Source organism: Netta rufina (genome assembly GCF_964035555.1).
Source record: "Netta rufina genome assembly, chromosome: 1".
Classification (NCBI taxonomy): Eukaryota; Metazoa; Chordata; class Aves; order Anseriformes; family Anatidae; genus Netta; species Netta rufina.
This window is the reverse complement of record NC_140123.1, coordinates 25,316,725-25,337,105: the sequence shown is the minus strand read 5'-3', so window position 1 is coordinate 25,337,105 and position 20,381 is coordinate 25,316,725. Positions and strand designations below refer to the sequence as shown.

General features: G+C 39.5%; 1 protein-coding gene across 2 annotated transcripts in view; it reads left to right on the top strand.

Moving 5' to 3' along the window:
• Nucleotides 1-20,381, top strand: part of DCLK1 (doublecortin like kinase 1) — a gene marked incomplete at both ends in the record, with an annotated part of 231,908 nt that overhangs the window by 115,414 nt on the left and 96,113 nt on the right. For both annotated transcript variants that reach the window (XM_084300967.1, XM_084300968.1), the window contains one exon: nucleotides 3,713-3,812. In XM_084300967.1, the coding sequence (XP_084157093.1) occupies nucleotides 3,713-3,812 (100 nt within the window). The remainder of the gene's footprint in view (nucleotides 1-3,712; nucleotides 3,813-20,381) is intronic.

The following is a 20,381-nucleotide window of genomic DNA, read 5'->3' as shown; positions in this document are numbered from 1 at the left end:
GGAAAGGGTGGTTCCATAATACAGTTACCAACTTCAAAGAGGTGAATATTAAGACCTTAAATGCTTCGGGCGTGTAAAGGGATAACAAACGGCTCCATAATAGTTAGGAGATTCCTCATTGGATCCAGGTACACCCCTGTCTGGGGGAGAGAAAAGGAAAGAAAGAGAAGTGAAGGTAATTTTAAAGGTGCCTCCAGTTCCCATGCCGTGGTGCAAAGCCAGTGCTGAGCCTTGTCCTGTTGGTCCCAATGTCCCCTAGTGAAATCACCAGACTGACCTCTGAGATAAAAAAAGTCATTTGGGGTTCTTCCTGTGTTTCCCCCTGGAGGGGCACATGGGATTCCTAAATTGTTTACTGGGACAAGAAAGATGAGGATTTGAGAAGGATTCAGACTTCAGCCTGTAAAACTTGCTCAGGTAAGTGTAGGCATGACAACAACTTCTGCCTCTCTGCTATTTTGCATCTGCTGCGTAGAGCTCAGCGAGGCTTTGTATGACTTGAGTATTGCCCAGTGCCTCTACTAGTGACCAGTTTTCCTTGTGGCTCTTTGTCTTCTCTCTTGTCACTCAGGCAAAGGATCCTAATGCCTGAGGCTTCTTGTCCCCTGGTATTAGTGTTATCGATGCATTCCCCTAAAGAGACACCACTAACCTTAAATTTCACCTCTCTGCCAGCAACTTGTTTGTGTCCAAGTGTTATGGTACACGTAGCGCCAAGTGTGTAGTAGAAAACATTTATTTCTTCAGTTTGGTTTTACCGAGGTTGTATGTCTGACTGCTCCTGCACAGGCTGTGTTTCCCTCGCTGTGAGAAACGTCCTGCTGGAATACGGAAGAAAAATCTGAAAAGGGAGAGGAAGGATTGTGTGAGCTGGACACAACAAAAATGCTGGGGGAGGCCTTGGTAAAAAGCTTTTTAAAAATTGGCTATGTGCAACAGAGCACACTGACCTCTTGAGCACTGTCACAGTTCAAAACAGGTGATGCAGATCCTTGATCTCCTAAACCGTAACTTTTGAGGAGCTGTTTTCTCCAGAAGTGAAAACGGGTAATAAAAAGCAGGTCCTGCTGCTTCGTTGATGACTGAGTGTGAGTAGAAAGTGCTTGCAGATTTCTTGTGAAAAAGCCCGAAAGCGGGTGCTGTGTGTTTGTTCGATGCCTTCTGGAAAAGCCCTGCAGTGTAACCCGCGAGGGGCTGGAGCTGGGGAGCCGAGCAGGCCTTGGATGTTGAGACACAAAGGATGGAAAAGGCTGCAGAGGAGGAAGTATACAATGAAGGAAGTGGCAAGGCTTAAATTAAATAGTATAAAATCAAAAAAATAAATAAAATAAAGGTACTGGAGCTGGAAGAGAAGATGCTTCTGAAGGGTCTTGCTGTAAACTTTATAGGTGCTAGAATTGTCATTCACAAATTATTAAAATGTTGGGAGGCAAGAAAAATGATGAATTTAAATTGAAAGAATAAAGTTTGATTAAATAAAACAAATATATTTAAGTACAAAATATATTTTTTATTTTCTTATTTGCGTCTAAATTGCATACACTTAACCTTAAATGCTTTAAATTTTGGCTTAGTTGAACCTGCATAGGTCTCACTACATCCATTTTAATGTCTTTGTTTTGGCTTGAGTGAAACCCTTGTAACTAATCAGAGCCAAATTTTTTGTTTTTGTTTTGTTGTAGTTTTATAAAACCCATACAATTTTTTATTCAAATAGGAATTTAATTTTAATTCATGCACGTTGTCAAAATAGCTCAACTGTGTTCATAGGGTCGCTGGGCATTTGTTTGGTTCTGATGCTCTGCTTGGTGCTAAATGTTGAAGGTCATCGCTCCCCAGAATTGTGTCAAACTTGGGATGCACACAGGAAATCACAGGATTTTTTTAATGCCATCCTGAAAATTAGTGGGTTTGTGCACGATGTGGGAGAGGTGGCAGTTTCAGAGGAACTTGACTGAAGGGAAGAGATGTTTGAAGCTTGGTGGGTGGATGGGGTGGGAAGATAGGCAGGATATGTCTTGTGGACAAAAAAAAGATGGAAACTCAGTGAGTTTATAAAAAGGTTGCTGAGGCTGATACACTAACAGAACATAAACTGAGTAGGAACATGGAAAAAAGCTGCATGAAATATTTACATATTTGATGCTGGTGCTCAGGTGCTGTGTGGTGTTGTTAATATGAGGATATTGATAGGAATGGGGCTGTGGTAGACCTGAATCGAAAATTATGTGTATTGCTCCAGGACAGAGCAATTTCAAGAGTACCTGGTATTTACTTCAGCTAGTTCTTCACTTGAATTCCTCATTTTTCAGCTGCTATTGCTCTACCTTTAACATAGTTTTAATGACAAATTGTACTTTGCAAGCCAGTCACGACATGGAGCAGTGTTTTTCTTCCTCGAGACTTTTCGAGCACAGAGCCTCATTACTGCTCTAGGTGCTGAAGCCTTCTGCTGTGCTTCTGGGAAGCACGAGAGGAGTTTCAGACCCCATCGATGCCGATCGCTGCAGGTTGGGGCTGCTGGTGGTGTGTGTTTGGTTTTATGCCGAGGTCTGCAGGACCCTGGCTAGCCTCACTAGCTAAATCTTGCACTTCTCTGTTCGTAGGCTTTAAATGCTGACTTTTTCCCTACTTATTATGAGGGTGGTGCTCTCCTTCATTTGGACTGTTCTCAACTCTTTTGTCAATTTTTATAAATGCTTTATGTGTAACTTTCCTGTCTGCATTCAGTTGGTGTGAAACTGTGAAATATTACCTGTTCAAACATTAATGTGCTATTCAATTGCAAAACATTATACAAAAATAAGCAAACATAGCCCACTAAAATTTTCTTATAAATGTGAAACAAGGACAGAGTATATAATGCTGCTTACAAAGTATCTTTCTTTTTCTTTCTTTCTTTTTTGTTTTTTTTTTTTTCTAATGGTCAGATATTTAATTTGTTTTTGATATTTGGTATGTCCAAAGGCAGGTTTGGAGAACATTACTGATTGTTCTTTTAAGAACATCAGTAAAGAAATACTAAACTTTTTAAGTAGCTCCTTGCAAATTAAAAGTTATTATAAGGATATCTCAAGCATGGTCATAAAACTGCACCGACCTAATCCTGCTGCTCGCATTTGGGAGTTGAGAGAGGTTAGTTATCCTTTTATTCTGTATGAGAAGAATTCCCAGCTCATCTGATTATTCAGATTGGTGCCTATGAAGAGGTTTTACACGGACTCTGCTGGCAGAGATGAGGGATGTATGATGGAGACTCAGTTCACCCATAGGAGTTTCATTCCTGGTCAGGAAGATTTTGCTGAAATAACTACGTTTAATTCTGCATACGAAACTGTTACCTAATTTCATGGCTGTCAAAGAGTAGAACTGTGGGCTCAGAAGCAAATTAATTATCCACTAACAGCTGAATGGTACCCTGTGCGTAAACAAAAGGCATTTACCTCATACCCCACTGATGCATCGTGCAATAAATGTGACAGTTAGGGCATTTTGCCTTATCTCTCTTTTCCTGCAGTGTCCATAAAAGTGTTTCTCACTTGTAACAGATGGTCAGAGCACAGCTTTGAAATGTATCTGGAGATGAAGCCCTGTTGATTCCATTAAAAGTGAAGAATTTTCATGCAGATGGAAACAAGGAGGGATTTATTGTTTTTACAATTCCGATGATGAGGTATTTCATACAATGCCTTCCTTTCCTTTTTGCTTGCAGGTGATGTGCCTTCAGGATTTCTTTGGCGATGATGACATTTTTATTGCATGTGGACCGGAAAAGTTCCGTTACCAGGATGACTTCTTGCTGGATGAAAGTGGTAAGAAAACGTATTTTAAAAATGTTTACAACCAGCGCAAAGGACAGCTTTCCGTATCGTGCTGGCTTAGCCCTAACTCTATCACCTAAATAAACTTCAGAAAAAGAACAAATGCTTTATTCTTTAAATTTCAGATACTGAAAATGAGAGGTAACTGAAAGCAATAATAAAGGTACCAAGGGAAAAATATCTGCTCATGCGGCATAAAACTTTATCTCAGCCTGAATTTGATATGCCATAGGAAATAGTAATGTGTTTGGTGAAAGTCTTATTTTACAAGGTCGTTCTTAGTGTTTTGTCTTTATTTTGTCTTTGAATTTATTGTACTTATCTCTCAACCTCGCAGTTCTTATAATTGATATTTAGATAATGTGTCACAGGTAGTATGATGCAGGAAATTACAATTCTGTATGGACGATAAACAAGCAGCAGATATAAAGTCATCAGAGGAAATTCAGGGAGTTCTCTGTTTAGTCAGAGACTGACTAATAAAGTAATTTATTTGATGTACAAAATCCTCTAAGGAAGCTATGCTTGTTTTGTGGCTAACAACATAAAGAATATACCTAAATTGTGAATGGTAGTAGTAAGAAAAAGAAATTATTAACATTGTGCATTTGAAAACGGAGTAATCACTTAACTCAAGATTATTTCTATGCAGAACAAGACCCAGCAAAGGTTTTATTCCTCCCCTCCTCTTTCACAGTCCAGAGTATGTCTCTAATGCATCGCTATCAACTCCTCTAATCTTTTTTTTGAAAATATCAAAGGTCTGAAAGAAAAGTCGACTTGAAGAATCAGAACAAGAAAATTGTAACAATTACTTCTTATAACAAATACTTCATAGTCATCATGTGTAGAAGTGGAAGGCTTCTTGGTTTAGCTGCATCTGGACAAATGTTGGATTGAGTTGTGTAGGAGCAGAAGAAGTGAGCTTGTGCAGAATTTATGTTGTGAACTGAAAGGGCCTGAAAAAGCAGGTATCTTTGCTACTGAACAAGGCAGTGGCATTTTTATCGATCACAGACAGATGCAAACACATTCCATGTTTCTCTAGAAGACCTTATAATAAGGAAATAAAAACCAAATAGTGCACCAGATTTGCTCTGCAGTAATGAAATTGCTGTGGTTTTCTATAATGTGAAATGTACAGGCTTGAAAAAGTAATGTTACCCAACTTTAGGACAAGAATTAGAAATGTGAGGGGGATGTGCTTGGGCAGCAGAGTTGTTTCCCAGGTGGGAATGTGGCCAGCACTGCAGTCCTTGCCTTTCAAGAGCAGAGATCCAGGTAGCTGACCATGTAGTCTGGGCTCATTTGTGTCTCTTACCTAAAAGATGACGCTTGTGGCTGCCTCGTGTCTGCTCACTGAATCCTGCAGCACTTTTTGAGGAACTGACTTGAGAAGTGCTGATAAAAGATTTGTCTAAATCTAGTATATAGATCTGCTTTGGAGTTGTGATGTCAAAATCCAGACATAACCCAACTCTGCTTAGCCTTTATTTGTTTGACATATCATCATGTCTTTGAGTAAGCATTGTCCTTCTGGAACATTTCTGCTTAAAAACATATTATGCAGAGTTGAAATAAGAAAGTAGCTGAAAGTGTAGCTGAAAATACAACTTCAGTGACCTGTTCTGGTGTTTGCTTTTGTAATAAGCTAGGAAAGAGAAAAAAAAATATTCCAGACTATGTTTCTCATTTCTTTGCAAATTTCACATCATCATTGCCTTCCATTTTTGGGGAAGTTTGGAAGCAGAAAATTTGTTTAGGTTCCTTGCCATTACTAGCTGACATCAATTGGTACGGATCCATTCAGCCCTCTCCGAGATAGGAGCAGGATTTGGAGAGACTATAAAAAAAAAACAACGGAGCTTTTAGCTTGTTTCGCTTGGCAAATGAAAAGAAAATTGTGTGCTCATGTTGTGTCTGTGTGTTCCTCACGGTTAGTCTAAGAACATTAAAATTATTAGTAAGTACTGTCCAACTGTGCAAGACGTGGAAAGCCCGTCTCCGCTTCCCTGAGAAGCAGCGTGAAGCAGCTCTGTGCTAGTCTCTGTCGCTACATCCCTTCAGTTCCCAGTTTCAGCTGGATGTTGAGAGTAACAGTTGTGGTGCTGCAGCCTAAAAGAAAAGCAAAAATTGAAGGTGGGAAAGAAAAGGAGAGAAAATAAATGACTAAATTATCAAGGTGTTCAGGGCTGTTGGGAAAGAGGGAATTATTTTTCAGGGAGGAAGAATGCCCTTGTTTTATGGTCTGAGTTCAGAGCTCCTGATACTAGCACCAAAAGGTAAGTTTCTGGAATTGGAAAATCAATCACCTACACTGGGATTTGTCTTAGCTAAGAGTAGGTGTCAAGAGGAGCTGAGTCATCTCAATAAGTTCCCTTCCCAGTAAATAAAACATTAGACCTATCGATGGGGTAGGTGGTAGATGTTTTATTGACTTGGTCAAAGGTAGAGGTTTAAGACAGTTCAGATGAATTATGCTCTAGAAGTGCCTGGTTTGATTTTGTAAATGGTATCTATGTGCCAGGGAAGGCTGTTTTTTATCTGTGTTGCATTTCTCTAAAGTTGGTAACCAACTTTTAGAATGAGATAAATTCTACCCAATGGGAAGGAAAGTGACTAAGGACTCATCAGTCTGTACTACTTCAGGACATCTTGCTGGTTTTTGCTTCTATAGCTTGCTCCCAGAATCAGAAATAAAGGAAAAAAAACAACAGTCTGGAAGTCAGGGAATCAATCTTCTTGTGTAAGTTTGGGATTAATATTTACCTGTTTCTTTTCTGAGAGGTGCTTGTCTAACGTGCCCTTTAGACGCCTCCGATAATGAGGATTCTGTAACCACCAGAGAATTGCTGTTCTAGTGGTAAACTCTCCTTGATTTTTTTCAGCCGTCTCATCCAAGATTCCCATGCCATAAATGAAGCCCATTGCTACTTCTCTTATCTATGGTGAACATGGGAAACAGATGATTGTTTTTTTCCTTAGAAAAATCTGTGGACTGCTACGTGCCCCCTCTTCTTTAAGCTGAGCAATTAGCTCAGCCTTTCATTATTTTGACTTCAGGTTCAAACCTGTCCTTGAAAGAGGGAATGTGCTCCTTTGTATCATCTCCCTTCTCTGTTTTATGTCTTTCAAGAAGAGGCATTGCATATCCCCTTGGCAATCAGTTAAGAAAAATCAGTTAATTAGCGATTCATCAAAGAACAAAATAAGCAGTCGGCACTATACATCGCTGTTTCTTCTCTCTGCCTTCATGTACAGCTGTTTTTCATATTAACCACACTGTTTATCGCATGAAATACAGAATCAATAGACGCCACCCCCCTCATAATTCCTAGCAGTCATCTCCACATCTGACCTGATGGATACATACGATAGCCACATACGCTTCCATGAAGAGAAGTACAGATGGGATGTGAAAACACTTGGGAATTGCCGTAATGTTAAAAAGTAAACACCTCTTGTTTATCAGGCAGCACTGGTGATTCTGTTTGCATAGGAAGGTTTTGTGGGCAGTGTAAGCACACAAAAAATTATATTAATGAAGCATACCATTACATCAGCCAGCTTGTAAGGCGAAGAATTCCTCAGTGTAGGATATGGCAGTGGCTGCTTCAGGCGTTGTTAGCTTGCACTTCTGGAAACTTGCCCAGAAGTCCCAGTTTTTCTTTAACTGCTGGTGGCTCAGTTTTCAAAGAAGGAAATAAGTCAGGGGATGCTTTTCTATAGCCCTCAGCTGTATGTTGGCAGAGATTAGGATTTAAAGGCCATACTCACAAAAGCATTTGCAATCAGCTATTATTTAGGTGCCGAAGTAGGACTTGGCAATGTAAATAACTCATGGGATTGTCCCTAAATGAGAACATCTCCTTGGCGTGTACAGAGATTTCTTCCTTAGCACAGTAAAATAAGTCAGTTTTTGGCAATATCAGAATTACATTTCAAAAAATTGCTTTATGTTTAGTTAATGTTGGCCGGGTGCTCTGCAAGCTTGAGTCGCAGAGTCTAACTCCTAAACGTGACAGAATTCATCACGTACAGGCGCATCATGTCAAAAAGCTCCGATTTAGACTGACCCAAGCCAGTATCTACCTCCAAGCAGAGCGTAACCAATATACAATGCCTGGATGTAAAAACAACTTCAGATCACTTGTGAAGAGCACATGTGCCTGTTATGGAAACAATGATGAGAACGATTCTTTTCAAGGGGAAAATTAAGACTGGAATCGTTGAAACCTAATTTCCCTTTGACTTCACTGGCCTGCGTTCGTCCTCAGCTCGACATCTCAGTGCCAGCAGTTGTACTGCATCATCCTGCCAGCAGCAGCCGGCTTGCCAGGAAAATCTGAGTCCTGCGGTGTCCGCACACGTGTGCGCGCACGGAGGCATGCACATGCATCTGATTCAGTAACTGCGGTTAAGGTCAGGAGGATCGTGTTTATCCCTGTTAATAACTGTCAGGTTTCTCTAACCTCGATTACTCTGTCCTTCCTAAAAGAGGGAGAGAGGGGAAATTGGTTGTAGTCCTCGTCTACCCTGATTTACAGGACAAAGACTGATGTGTTAGCAGCTTTTGGCTAGACTTAGGAGTGGAGAGCATGCTGGCTGACTTACTCTGCCCTCATCAAAAACTCGTGCTTTGGCAGTTGGAAAATAATGGTGGGTTCTAGGGACTTTGAGATACAACTTTGCTTTCAACAGAGGCATAAATATAAAGTGTTCCAGCACGCTGTGATATTTCCAAATGTCATCGACTGCTGGGCGTTAGAGACAGATATTCTGTGTATGAGGCAGAAACAAAGGCAGGAAGGGGCTAGTCCTCTGGCATATATACCACTTGAACTAATCGTTCAGAGCAGGCAGAACGAAGGCAGCTCGGTTTCCTGTGGATTTGCATCCAGTGCCTCCTTTATTTTCCTGTTCCAGGACTTCCAGTTTCATCTCCACCCTGTCATCATCTCTTAGACACTTGCCCAGTGCCCTCAGCTCCTTCCCACGCGGTGCTCGCCTTCATCCCCTTGCCTTTCTTGCTGTGAGCACATTAATGGGGCATCCCATGTATCCATCACACTGACAGCTGCACAGTTTTATCAAAACTTTTAGGGATATCCTGTCACTGAGAGCATCATTACCCATGCCAAACTCGGTAGAAAATGTCTGACGTGTCCCTGATTTGTTTGCGGAGAGATGCCAGGCCATGCGGGCAGGCAGGGAGTGCTCCCAAAAGGTTTGTTACCTGGGGCAGCCCCACTAGAAGTACCCATCTCTTGGGCAAGCTTCGGTGGCACAAGGCTTGGATCTGGTTGCATGGAAGTATGTGGCAGTGTAAGGCTGACTTGGTTGGTTTTATTTGTGTTTCCTGCTCAGGATTTCTCTTGTAACACTTAACTTTTTTATCGATATGTTCTTTCTTTATTATGCAAGGTCATTTCTTTATCTGTTGCCTGCAAGCTCTTTGCTTTGAATATTCACTACTCTGTCTTACAGGTCTACTTATTTGACACTTCTCACCTTTTTGCCTAAGCATATCTTGCAGGGAAGGTTTGGTCATTCTCATCGGGAATCTTTGCTCCCCTCTGGCTAAACAGGAATAAAGATACATTAGAGCTTTCGAGAAGATTACATAAGTGTTTCCAGTCCAGATTTTTCCACTGTAGTCCCTCTTTGTTCCTTCCCTTCCCTTACCTCCTCACCATTCATGTATATTTGCATAGTTGTCATTTTTTGGCATTATTGCTGTGAAAAAATTGCCTATATATATAATGAGGAAAAATCAGGATCGCTTGAAACTTACAAAACAGTAGCTCATTGAAACTAGCCAAACAGCAGTGCTGCAGTTGAGGCTAATTCACTCTCTTCATTGAACCAAATGTTCCTCAATATGTTTTCTGCAGCATTTGCTTTCTCTGATGTCTGTTAAAAATAGCACGAATGAAACGCCATCCAGTAAATAGAGCTGGTGGAAATTCCTGCTTCATTTGCATAAGGATTTGAGTATGCATCTTCCTTTGACATTTGGCAAAGGCAAAGTTTGTTTTGGATATAAAAATCCAAAGAACTTTGGGCCATAAAATATCACGATTTTCTCAATGATAAATATGGAGTTAAATTGCATTTTGATTGAGAATTTATAACATGAAACTTAAGCCTGTTTAAAAAACAAAACAAAAACTATTTTTAAACATGATCAGTATTATTATCTTAATATACTGGAGATTTTACTTGTATCGGGTAGTGTTAATGTGTTGTTAATCACGGAGTAGACAGAATGTGTTTATTTTTGTTGGTGTTTTATAGCATGATACTTTTGCTATTTCTTTTTTTTTTTCTTACATTGAAATTTCCTGAACCGAATCTTCTTAGGGGATTATTTAGATTAATCAGATTGGTTCAGGAGCAGAGGTTTTTCCTACAACAGATTTTAAGCTAATTTCCCCAAATACAGACATTTCTATTGTACATCCAAATGCAAGGAGTGGAACTCAGATTTTTATTTCCAGTTCCAAAAACAGACTTTGTGCTGGGGGTGTAACACAGAAATTCGGCAGGCATAACAGATCTTCATATTATTCTGTTGGCATTTGAGTTCTTAATTTGACTGCCTGATACCTCCTCTTTCATGTGACTTTATTTTAAGCATAAGTAACTTTATTTTAGCCTTTAAGCATAGTCCATAGGTTGTATAAAGTTCCATTCTGCATGTCCTCATAAAATACGAACTTCCAAATATGCCAGCTTCATTGGAGAGTGCTACTTAGGAGAGACCTTTCATCTTTTGCTTTTCTAGTTCTAGTGAAGATGGAAGCATCAAAAAGTAGCTCTATACAATACTTCTTTCCCCCAAGGCTGTTAATGAGTTTGGTGTCGAGCATAAACAAGTTTAAATTTAGAGATTCGTAGGGATCACTTTTTGTACATGTTTGACCATATACTTTTCCTCATCTTGTTAAGCAGTTTGGTGAAATGGAGTATAAAAGACTGGTAATCTTGGCAAGTAGGTTTGTATTTTTCACAGTTTGTGGATCCTTTCCAGTACAAGAAACTGTTAGGATTGGATCTGTTTCTGAAAAGATGTAACCTGTAGTCCTGTTCCAGGAGATCCTTTGTATAAGCAGCACAGTCCCATTTTCTCCAGTTATTACGAGTTTGGATGAGACATCTTCGAGATGAGTTGTTCCTGCAGTATTAGTCCTTCATTATTCAGCCTGAGAACCTGAACAAACTGTGCTGTCTGCAAACTGTATTAGAATGGGCCCTGGAGAGCTGCCTGTTTACTGGGTGGTAGTGGTTGTACAAAGAGGTTTTGTACTGAGATTAGACTACTCATCGTTAATAAAATTGGACTGAGTTGTTAAAATATGGCCATTGTAATTTTCTACTTCTCGTACTAGATGCTGACTCTATACCTGGAGTGCTGTCATGTCTTGAATAAGTGTGTATGTAAGTGGTTTTTTAAGGCCAGAAGTGTCCAAAGCTTCTTTTATACTGGCAAAACCTTTTGAAAAGAGAACAATAAATCAAAATCCATAGTTCATTTTAGAAAGCAGATGTGTAAGAAAAACGTATTTGTCCTTAATATTCAGCAAGGGCCTTTTCTGAAAAGTCTAATCAAACACAAGCCCCAGTATGGAAGCTGAAAAGTGAAAACCAACCTGGATAACATTTCAAAGTGGAAAGATTGGAAACAGTACGTCAGTGATAGGTATTCTTATTTGTATACACATACATATTTAATACTATTCCGTGTATACAGATGCAAATAATACAAAACCCCACAAAATGGGTTTACACATCCAGTAGATCTCTGTGTAATGGTGGTGTTGGTCTGCGCTGCTGAAATGATGGTTTACAATATATGTTGAAGTACTGGCTCCGTGCTGCTATTTTCGAAATGCAACCTACAGAAATTTCCCATGTAAAAAATTCCAAGTGCTACCTTGACAGTTCAGGTGGCTTCTGTAAACAGGCACCTTCGGCTAAACTTTTTTCATAGCGTAGCTCACTGCAGGAGGACTGTGTGCTAATCTTATGCATAAAGTAATCTAAGGCTGACTAATCATTAGGAAGTCTCATGTTGCCAGGGAACTGAACACCCGTAGGTGGTAGGTCATGGAGCTGTGATTTGGATTCTTTTATTCTTCACTCAGAGCTTTTTTAATGTTCTAAAGGAATTGTAACACTTATGTTTTCTTTTCTTTTGGAAGAAAATTCTCCAGGGACCTAGAATGTATTGATGCAAGAGGGGAACTAACCCGAGATCTCTTTTAACTGAAGGACCTGGGTCAAGAAAAGTCTTTGAAAGATAGCTAATTATTACTGTGTAGAGGGTGGTTAGAGACAAAAATTTTGAATTTTAATTTTTTTCTGTTATTCTGAAATAGGAAAGAAACATTTTTCACAGCTGCTTAGAAGATTGTCGAGCAAAAAGGGGAAGACAGCTTAAAGAGCCAGGCACTTTCTGATAAAGACACAATGTTAAGGAAGAAAAAATCCTCCAGGAGAACAAATTCGATGGATCTTTATTAAAAATATTTCTGTAACTTTGTCTGCTCTGTCTGCTTTACCAGTGCACATCAGTATGTACAGGACATAGGAGAATGTAATAGACACATTTTTTAGTAGCAGTTGCTGTATTGCAGGGCTGGAAGACAGCATATGCTTTTCTTTCTGCTTAAAAACCATAAATTGGGGAACCATGGGGGAGTGAAGGCAAGGGAGCCTAACTTCGGAATCAACTAAAATGCCTCAAATTGTCAATAAAAAGAAAAATCTTAAATTTTTCTTTTATTAAATACATGAGCATTTAATAAAAAGGACAAACCCACGTAAGTAAAACAGGATTGATTTTTTTTTAATCCCTTTGAGGAGGACAGTTCTCCGGAGATTCTTCTGGGAGTGTTCTGGGATTACAGACTGGATCCAGACAGACAGCTGTGTAGTTTTTACCAGAGGGAGGAATACTCAAGTGTTAAGAAATGCTTTAAACTTCCTAGATGCAGATTAGAGACAAAATTCTGCTAATGCTAACTGGGAACATTTTATCCATTTGTGAAAGCTGTGTTTAGTGAACCTATAAACCATAATGCTCTTCTAGATTTAGTGCTGTTAATAATAAAAATATTACAGAACTGTCCTAGAGCATTAGATATTGTAATCTTATGTTGATTTTAGTTATGTTGAATAGAAGTTTCAAGAAGATTAAGCCAATTCAGCAATTAAGTCTTTTATTTTATTTTAAGAGAGAATACTTTGAAAAATCAAAAGAATTTGTCAGTGAACTCCATTGTACTTAAGATACTGAGTACCTGAACATACCGGAGGCTTGGAATTCCTTTAAATCAGAGGTCCAAAACCCAAGAGGTTTGTGTCCATCCAAAGGAGAAAATACATGTACATTGTTAAAGAAGTCTATACAAAAAGCTAGGGATGAAAATATTCACATAGTAGCGTGTGACAAAATTATGCTGATTTTGTCCTTGATAAATCAAATTTGATAAAACATAAAAGAACTGTAAGAACTAAAGTGATGATACAGTGCAGCATGCACACATCCTGTTGTGCAGGTAGCAGTGTGTCATGGTTGAGGAAGAAAACTTTAGCTTGTATATGCTGTATGTGCAACCAAGATAATAACAGGAACTTAATGCTGCTCACCCTCCTGTAATGCAAAACTGGTACCTGCACAGATTACAGATTGTCTGTCACTTCTTTACTAATCTGATTTATCATACCCAAGAAAAACAGACTCTTTGTGCTCTCAGCTAGGACATCAACTTTACAAACAAACTCATTTAGAATATTCTCTGAACACTCTCTGAAGTATGCTGTGATACCCAGAATGAAAGACGGTTTTGTAGGCTAGGTCTGTTTCCAGCCTAACTGCATTTCCAGCCTGCAATTACTTAAAATTTCTCAGAAGATTAAAACAACACCGGGACTTTACACACCTTAGTAAGTGTTATGGTGTTAGCAGATGTTCTTAGTAAAGCCACATTTCCCAAATATCCCACTGTCAGCCTATTGCCAGCGTGATTCAGCCTGTTTACTTTAGTTTTATCTAAATAATTACAGCAAAATTTAATTGCCTGAACCAGATAGCGTTCAAGGAGAACCCATTAATATTAGAGGCAAAAGCTGCCTGGGGATTTGTAAATTAGAGCCAGTTCTGGCGTTCTTGGTATTTTTTAACTGAGGAAGCTGATTTCTGGATTTTCTGATGATGGGTACAGCAATGTTGCGGTAAGTCCACTGTAGCTGAAGACAGCAGCGACATCCCGAAGGTAGAAGAGGCTGAAGTGTGGGTGGGCTGGCACCGGGACGTGCCCACAGAGAGCACCCGCCAGGCTTTTGTTGCCCATGCTGCAGCACAGCTCCATGTGCGGGGCACATGTGTGCAGGTGTGAATGGGCTTTTAATGTCGGCATCTAAAAGTGTTTTGCTTTAAAGGGTGCTGCACTTAATTGTTCCGCACACGAGGATTTTGGCTGTGAAAACACATGGTTGACAAGCTCTGCATTGTAAGGCATTTAACTGAATCTCAAATTTTGCTTTTTTTCTTCTGTCCATTTGAAGACACTTCAGGCAGCAGCTGATTTGCTATTTGTCTTCTTTCACACCTGAATAATTTGTATTGTGTGTACGAAAAATGGATAAAAACTTTCAGAACTATAGACATGCTGACATGCTTTTTGTTTTCTTAAGGGCATGCTAAGTAATGCTGCTCTTTTAAATAGCTATTAGAATACCAGGTGTTTTTATTCCTTCAGACAACATCAATCTACGGTTTTCTCCTTTAAAAAACATTGCTTAATCACTTTCAATACTCATTACAGGCAGATTTGAAGCACTAAGTAGAAAAAAGATCAGTCTGTAATATTCTGAACTCCTTGAGGTATATTAAAGAAGTTTATTTGCTGCAAAAGAGACAGTATGTGCCTGTCTAACTTTATTTGAAACCAAACCTACTGCAGTGGACACTTACATAACAGCATGTGTTTAAATGGAACAAAAATATGGTTCTTATTCCTCCTCTATTTTCCACAATGTTTTGAAAGTTTCATCTCGTTTTCCCTACCCATTACAAGCAATCTACACTACTTAAATGTTCCTGACAACCAAAAGCAAAATCAGACCAGTTACCTGGGTGTGATTTAGAATAATTGCATTATTTAGATAAGTGTCTGATTGGATTGGGGACTAGATTTGAATACAGCTTTTCAGAGTGAGGATGGAGAAAATGGTGTGAAAAGAAACTACACTTTTTTTTTTTTCTTTTTCTCTGTGATTTAACACACTATTTTAAGTGGATGGATGATGTTTAGTAAAGAACAAGAGGAAAACCCGCAAGAATTGCAGAGTAAACATGCCAGTAGTTTCACAGTGGATATTGTAGGTACATGGAAAGATAGCGCAGACTATCCATCATTTTTGGCAAAGTTCCAGGGTACCTGGTATTCTTGCCATGGGCAAATCTATAATTAGCCTAAAACCCTACACACGATTGAGCTATCCTGGGTACCAAAACCAATGACTTCCTACTGAGCTAAAACAGTCTGCTTCTCGCTGGCACTAGTCCACGTTTCTCGCCTCCAAAACGAGTGCTTTGATATTTTTCGTGCAGGAATGCAAGAGGCATGAAACTGGAATAGGAAGCAAGAAAGAGCATGTGTCTGCGGGCTAGTAAGCAAGACCACATAACCTCAGGAAGGTCGTCGCTGCTGGCTTGGGCATGTCCCATGTCACTTTGTCACCCAGGTGGGCCCCCATCATAGCAACTTGGCTTGGCTCTCTGAATCCACTTCAGCAGTGAGAGAACCTTAAACTTTGGAAATGAGGATCCAGACCTGAGAGGCTTTGTAGAATCATTAAGGTTGGAAAAGCCCTCCAAGATCATCTGGGCAAACCATTCTCCTACCACCAATGTCACCCACCAAACCATGGCCCTAAGCACCACATCCAACCTTGCCTTGAACACCTGCAGGGAAGGTGATGACAATTCCAGTGTTAGCCTCAAAATAACTCGCAAGAGAAGGCTGTACAGATCAGTTTGTCTTCCAGGTTGCATTCTCAACAAATACTTTCTCAAGTTGCATTTATAAACCGGAATTCAATAGGCATAGCTTCTTAATCATGTCTGTACTTTCAATTTGATATTTCTATATCCTTGTTCATATTATTGATGAATTTCAGCACAGTCATTTTACAGCTATTAATTAAACAATGGTCTTCAGTTAGTACCATGCCTGTTTTTTTTAATGATGGTGTCCCAGTGGCAAACAAAATTTAGGGTTACTTTTGCTTCCTAAACTGGTAAAACAATTTCCCTCATTTTTCTCTAGGTTCTTAAAAGTTTTTCTGGAGTTCTGCAATCTTTCCCTTTACTTCCTATTTCTCTTGTGAGTCAGACTGCTTTGTTAGCAGTCCTTTGTGAGCGTATTTTCAATTTTAAGTATCTTCAATGGCAAAAAAACGAATTAAGTGGAAAACTGTAATTTGTAAATGACTTAAGAATGACCATCCATCTTTCAAACTATGTAATCACGTCTTGTCTGACAACAGGGACACAAAAGCAGTTGTTGAACAGTTCCTGCAGCTTACTGGGGCATTAACATTACAAAGAAGGATTTCTGTATGAGCTGGAGATGTACAGAGAGTCCAAAAAGCTCTAACGGGTAATTTGAAGAAACTTGTGCTCAAACATTGAAAAATCAAATACGAGTGTCAAAACCTAACACAAATACTGTACTGTTATTCCTGTTACGGTAATTACATACACAACTTATTCTTCATCTCTCCTTTTATGCCTAGAGTTTCTGCAGTCCAGGTGAGGTTGAAAGGTAGAGTTTGCATTTAGTTTCAGAGCTTTATGGCCGTTCATAGCTTGTGGCCTTACCAGAGGTCACACAGTTCTTGTGGCATTGCACTTTTGCTTGGTAAGGGGTCTGAAGAATGAAGTAAATTTGGAAAGACCAAGAGCTTTGTCAGTTAATGACAGTTTTATAAAGTGATTGAGGAGTTGGTACGTCAGCCGACTCTACACGGGAACTGTGGTTATTCATGAGCTGCAGTGCTGATGGTCAGCTGGTGTTTCTCTGGTCTGCAGGACTGTGATAGAAGTTTTCAATCTCAAGTGACTCAAAGATCTGTGGAGAACATGTTTTTTTGTCATCTTAATCCTTCTCATGGCTCCGCCATTAAGCATAACCTTTGCAGGCCTAGAGTTTGGGTCTAGCTGATGAGCTCCTTTTGCAGAAGTGATGGGATAATCTTCTAGCTAAAATAAGAGATTCCTTGATGCTGTGGGTTTCTTTGTTGTCTTAGAGGTGAATCCAGCTTTTAATGGTTTTCTGCGTTCCCTGGATTTTTATTGCATTGATCTGTAATATAATTTGCATGCGTTGTGCTTTAACAGCTTTCATCTGTAGGTAGGATATCGAGTAGTTCCGACTTTTATGATGTCATTATTTCTGACTCTGAATTTGGTCCAGGTGCTCATTATGCGTTTAAACTCCATACAGATGACAGGCACTTACTGATGGAGACATGGTTATATAGCAGGAGTTTCTTGTAGTACAGATGAACAAAAAGACTTCTTGGAATTGTTTAATGTGAAGGTAACCCGAGTGTATGAGTACAATGCAAAGTAGGAACCTGGGAGCTCAAGTGAAGTATTCATAAATATTCTTTAGGATTTCAAGACAAGGACAAATGCTTCCAGCCTGAAGCTGTGCCAGGTTAATTCCTTAAAGACCTTCTAGATGAGACAACAGGATAAGAAAGACCGCAGAGAGCCCTTGCGGATTATTGTTTGTCGCAGTCTCTTTCACACCATTTATTAAGAATGAATTCTGAATGAATTCATGATGCTGGAAATAGATAGGTCTTGTTGAAATTGGAGACATGAATAAGGAGGTTCAGTGATTGTTATCGAGAAAAGTACGGCGTATAGATTGTCAGTAATGGAAGCTGCTTTCAGTAGTTGCTTTTTGAGCCTGTAGGTAAAAGTAAATGGAAGCTCCTTAGGATTGTAGCTTATTCAAATTATATTGCTGCAGTTGGATGTAACTGAGGCTTCCTTTTTTTTTTTTTTTTTTTTTTTTTTAAAGCATGTAAATTGTCTTCATTAAACTGTATTGATTTTGTTATCTTTAGGGACTTTTTGTGCTTTGGATTTGGGGGTGAGGGTGCTTTGGCTATGAAGTATAGGGCAGCAGCCTTTTTCTTCCAGCAAATCTGTCATCTGGAAGATTTCCAAAAATGCTTGCATTCTCGTAACTCTTTCAAATTGTTGGTACAGCATACTGAAGACAGCTTGTATAGTTCTTGTTGCTGTCCCAAAATATTGACATGCCAGTGTTATTTTGTTTGTATTGTTGGAACTATATATATAAAGGGGGCATACTATCTCCAAGCTCTCAAATGATGGTCTTGATAGAGGGGAACAAGCCAACTTTGTATGATGTATAGCTATATCCTTGTAAACGTCTCCGCTTTCATACAAGCCTAAAATTCTGAAACATGCTTTCTGCTTATCTGGCAAGTTTGGGAAGTAAATCATTTGTAGACATAATTTAATAAAGAATGTCCATATAAATAAGGCTGTGTTAGCATGCTGGCTATGGCAGGTTTTCTAGATAAGCATTTTCAGTCCTCAACAGATCATACGGAAAACTCTTACACATGCATACTTCATAATTACAGAATGGATTTCTCTGAATGATAGTTCTTGTGTAAATGTCCCAGAAGTCCCTTCAGAGCTCCTGCTTTTCTTACTGAACACCTTATAATATCATCTGCTCTTTCACAAGTAGTCCTAGTCTGGTGGCCTGTTTCCCCGTGCTTGCCAGAAAATCCTTTTTATCCCTTCCCCAACACGCAAAATAGCATAGCCAGAGTCATCCACATGACCTCAAACTTCTGTTTCAGATCCTTCTTCAGTGATATTACTTACCTTACTTTGGTGAACCTCATGGTGCAGTTAGGTGGGTGGGCACCTGAAAATATTTGGTGCTTTATATGAGTATGTGTGTGGTTTTTATTCCATTTTAGATAACCTGTATTTCTCAAAACTATTGAAAAGTACTTCCATGTCTTTATATCTCCCTTTTAGGGAATATTTCATGGTTCTCCATGTCTGTTTTAATGATGATGGTATTATAGAATACCATTATTCACCACCATTTGCAATGAGCAGGGCTGTTCCTATTACAGGGCCCTCTACAAATTTGGGTAAATGTCATCATTTGAGTTACACACAGGCTTTTTCATGTCTGCAACTGCAGAAGGCTGACTTGAGACTCACAGTGGTGGCTGAGTGGTCTGAGAAGACCATCCGTCACATTCATCCTGTGGCTTAGTCTTTCAATCCAAGTCTGAGGAAATTATGATTTAGTTAGTATATACGGGACCTCTGAATGTAATTTTGAATGATTCCGTCTATCCATCATAGTACTTGTCTTCCTTACTCACAAATTTGTCTGGACAGTGATTCCATACTTTTCTCTGTGTGGTTAGCATCTTAGGTAGCTGGGAACAGTTTTGGTAAATGTGTAGACACTTGGACAATGAAGTTGAATGTGATTCTTGGTTGTACTATGATGAGATCTGACCAGTTCATGCATTGAGAATGGGAGAAGTGAGGAAAAAGAGATCTTCATCCCAAAACACAGTTTTTAGAAGTTGGAGCCCATTCTTCCCACTGCAGCATTCACTTGCTGCGCAGTTATCATAGAATCATAAAACATCCCGAGTTAGAAGGGACCCACAAGGATCAACGAGTCCAGTTCCTATCATTAGGAGTAGTTTGGTGTCAGGTCTCCCACGCTGGAAGTGTTTAAACTCTTCACAGTGTGTGTGTTAGAAGTGCCTGGCTGGGCAGGGTACGTGACTGCCACCATCGGCACTGCAGTGGGAGCTGGCGTCATTTTCTTTAAAGCTGCCTGTGATCTGCAAACCCGGTAATGAAGAGAGAAAAAAGAAATGAAATGCAACAGTAATACGTACCTCCTGGGTATTTGAAAGCCACAGAGTGCTAATTAAAATCTCAGACTTAAATATCTGATGCTAGGGAGTATGAAACAGAACATGGGGTAGCTAGAAACCGTAACTTTACAGATAAACAATGCCAAAATAAAAACATAAGTGTCTGGGGCCACTTAGCTGGGATTTTAGTAAAATTTTCATTGAATAGGCATTGGTATATACGTCTGAAAACTCATTTATTTTTCGAGCATTTGCATGTATTAATCATGTTATTTTCTTAGATCCCTCAGCTGTGAGATGCCAAAAGGTTATCAAATGTGGCTCAGCAGTTCCTAGCTGCTTTCTGCCCAGCGTTCAAGCCGTCCCTTCTTAGGCCTTAGCACTTCACCCAAGGAAACTGTCCCTTCTTTGCTGGCTCACCTCTTCACAGGACCAGGGATGACTGATACCACCTAGAAATGCCAGTGAGCAGCTCTTAGAGCTTGATGCTGAAGATATTTCACGCTAATGCTTTTTGACATGTCTTCTTTTACCTTCCAAGTACCTCCAAATTAACCTACCAGGGCACTCGATTTCCCC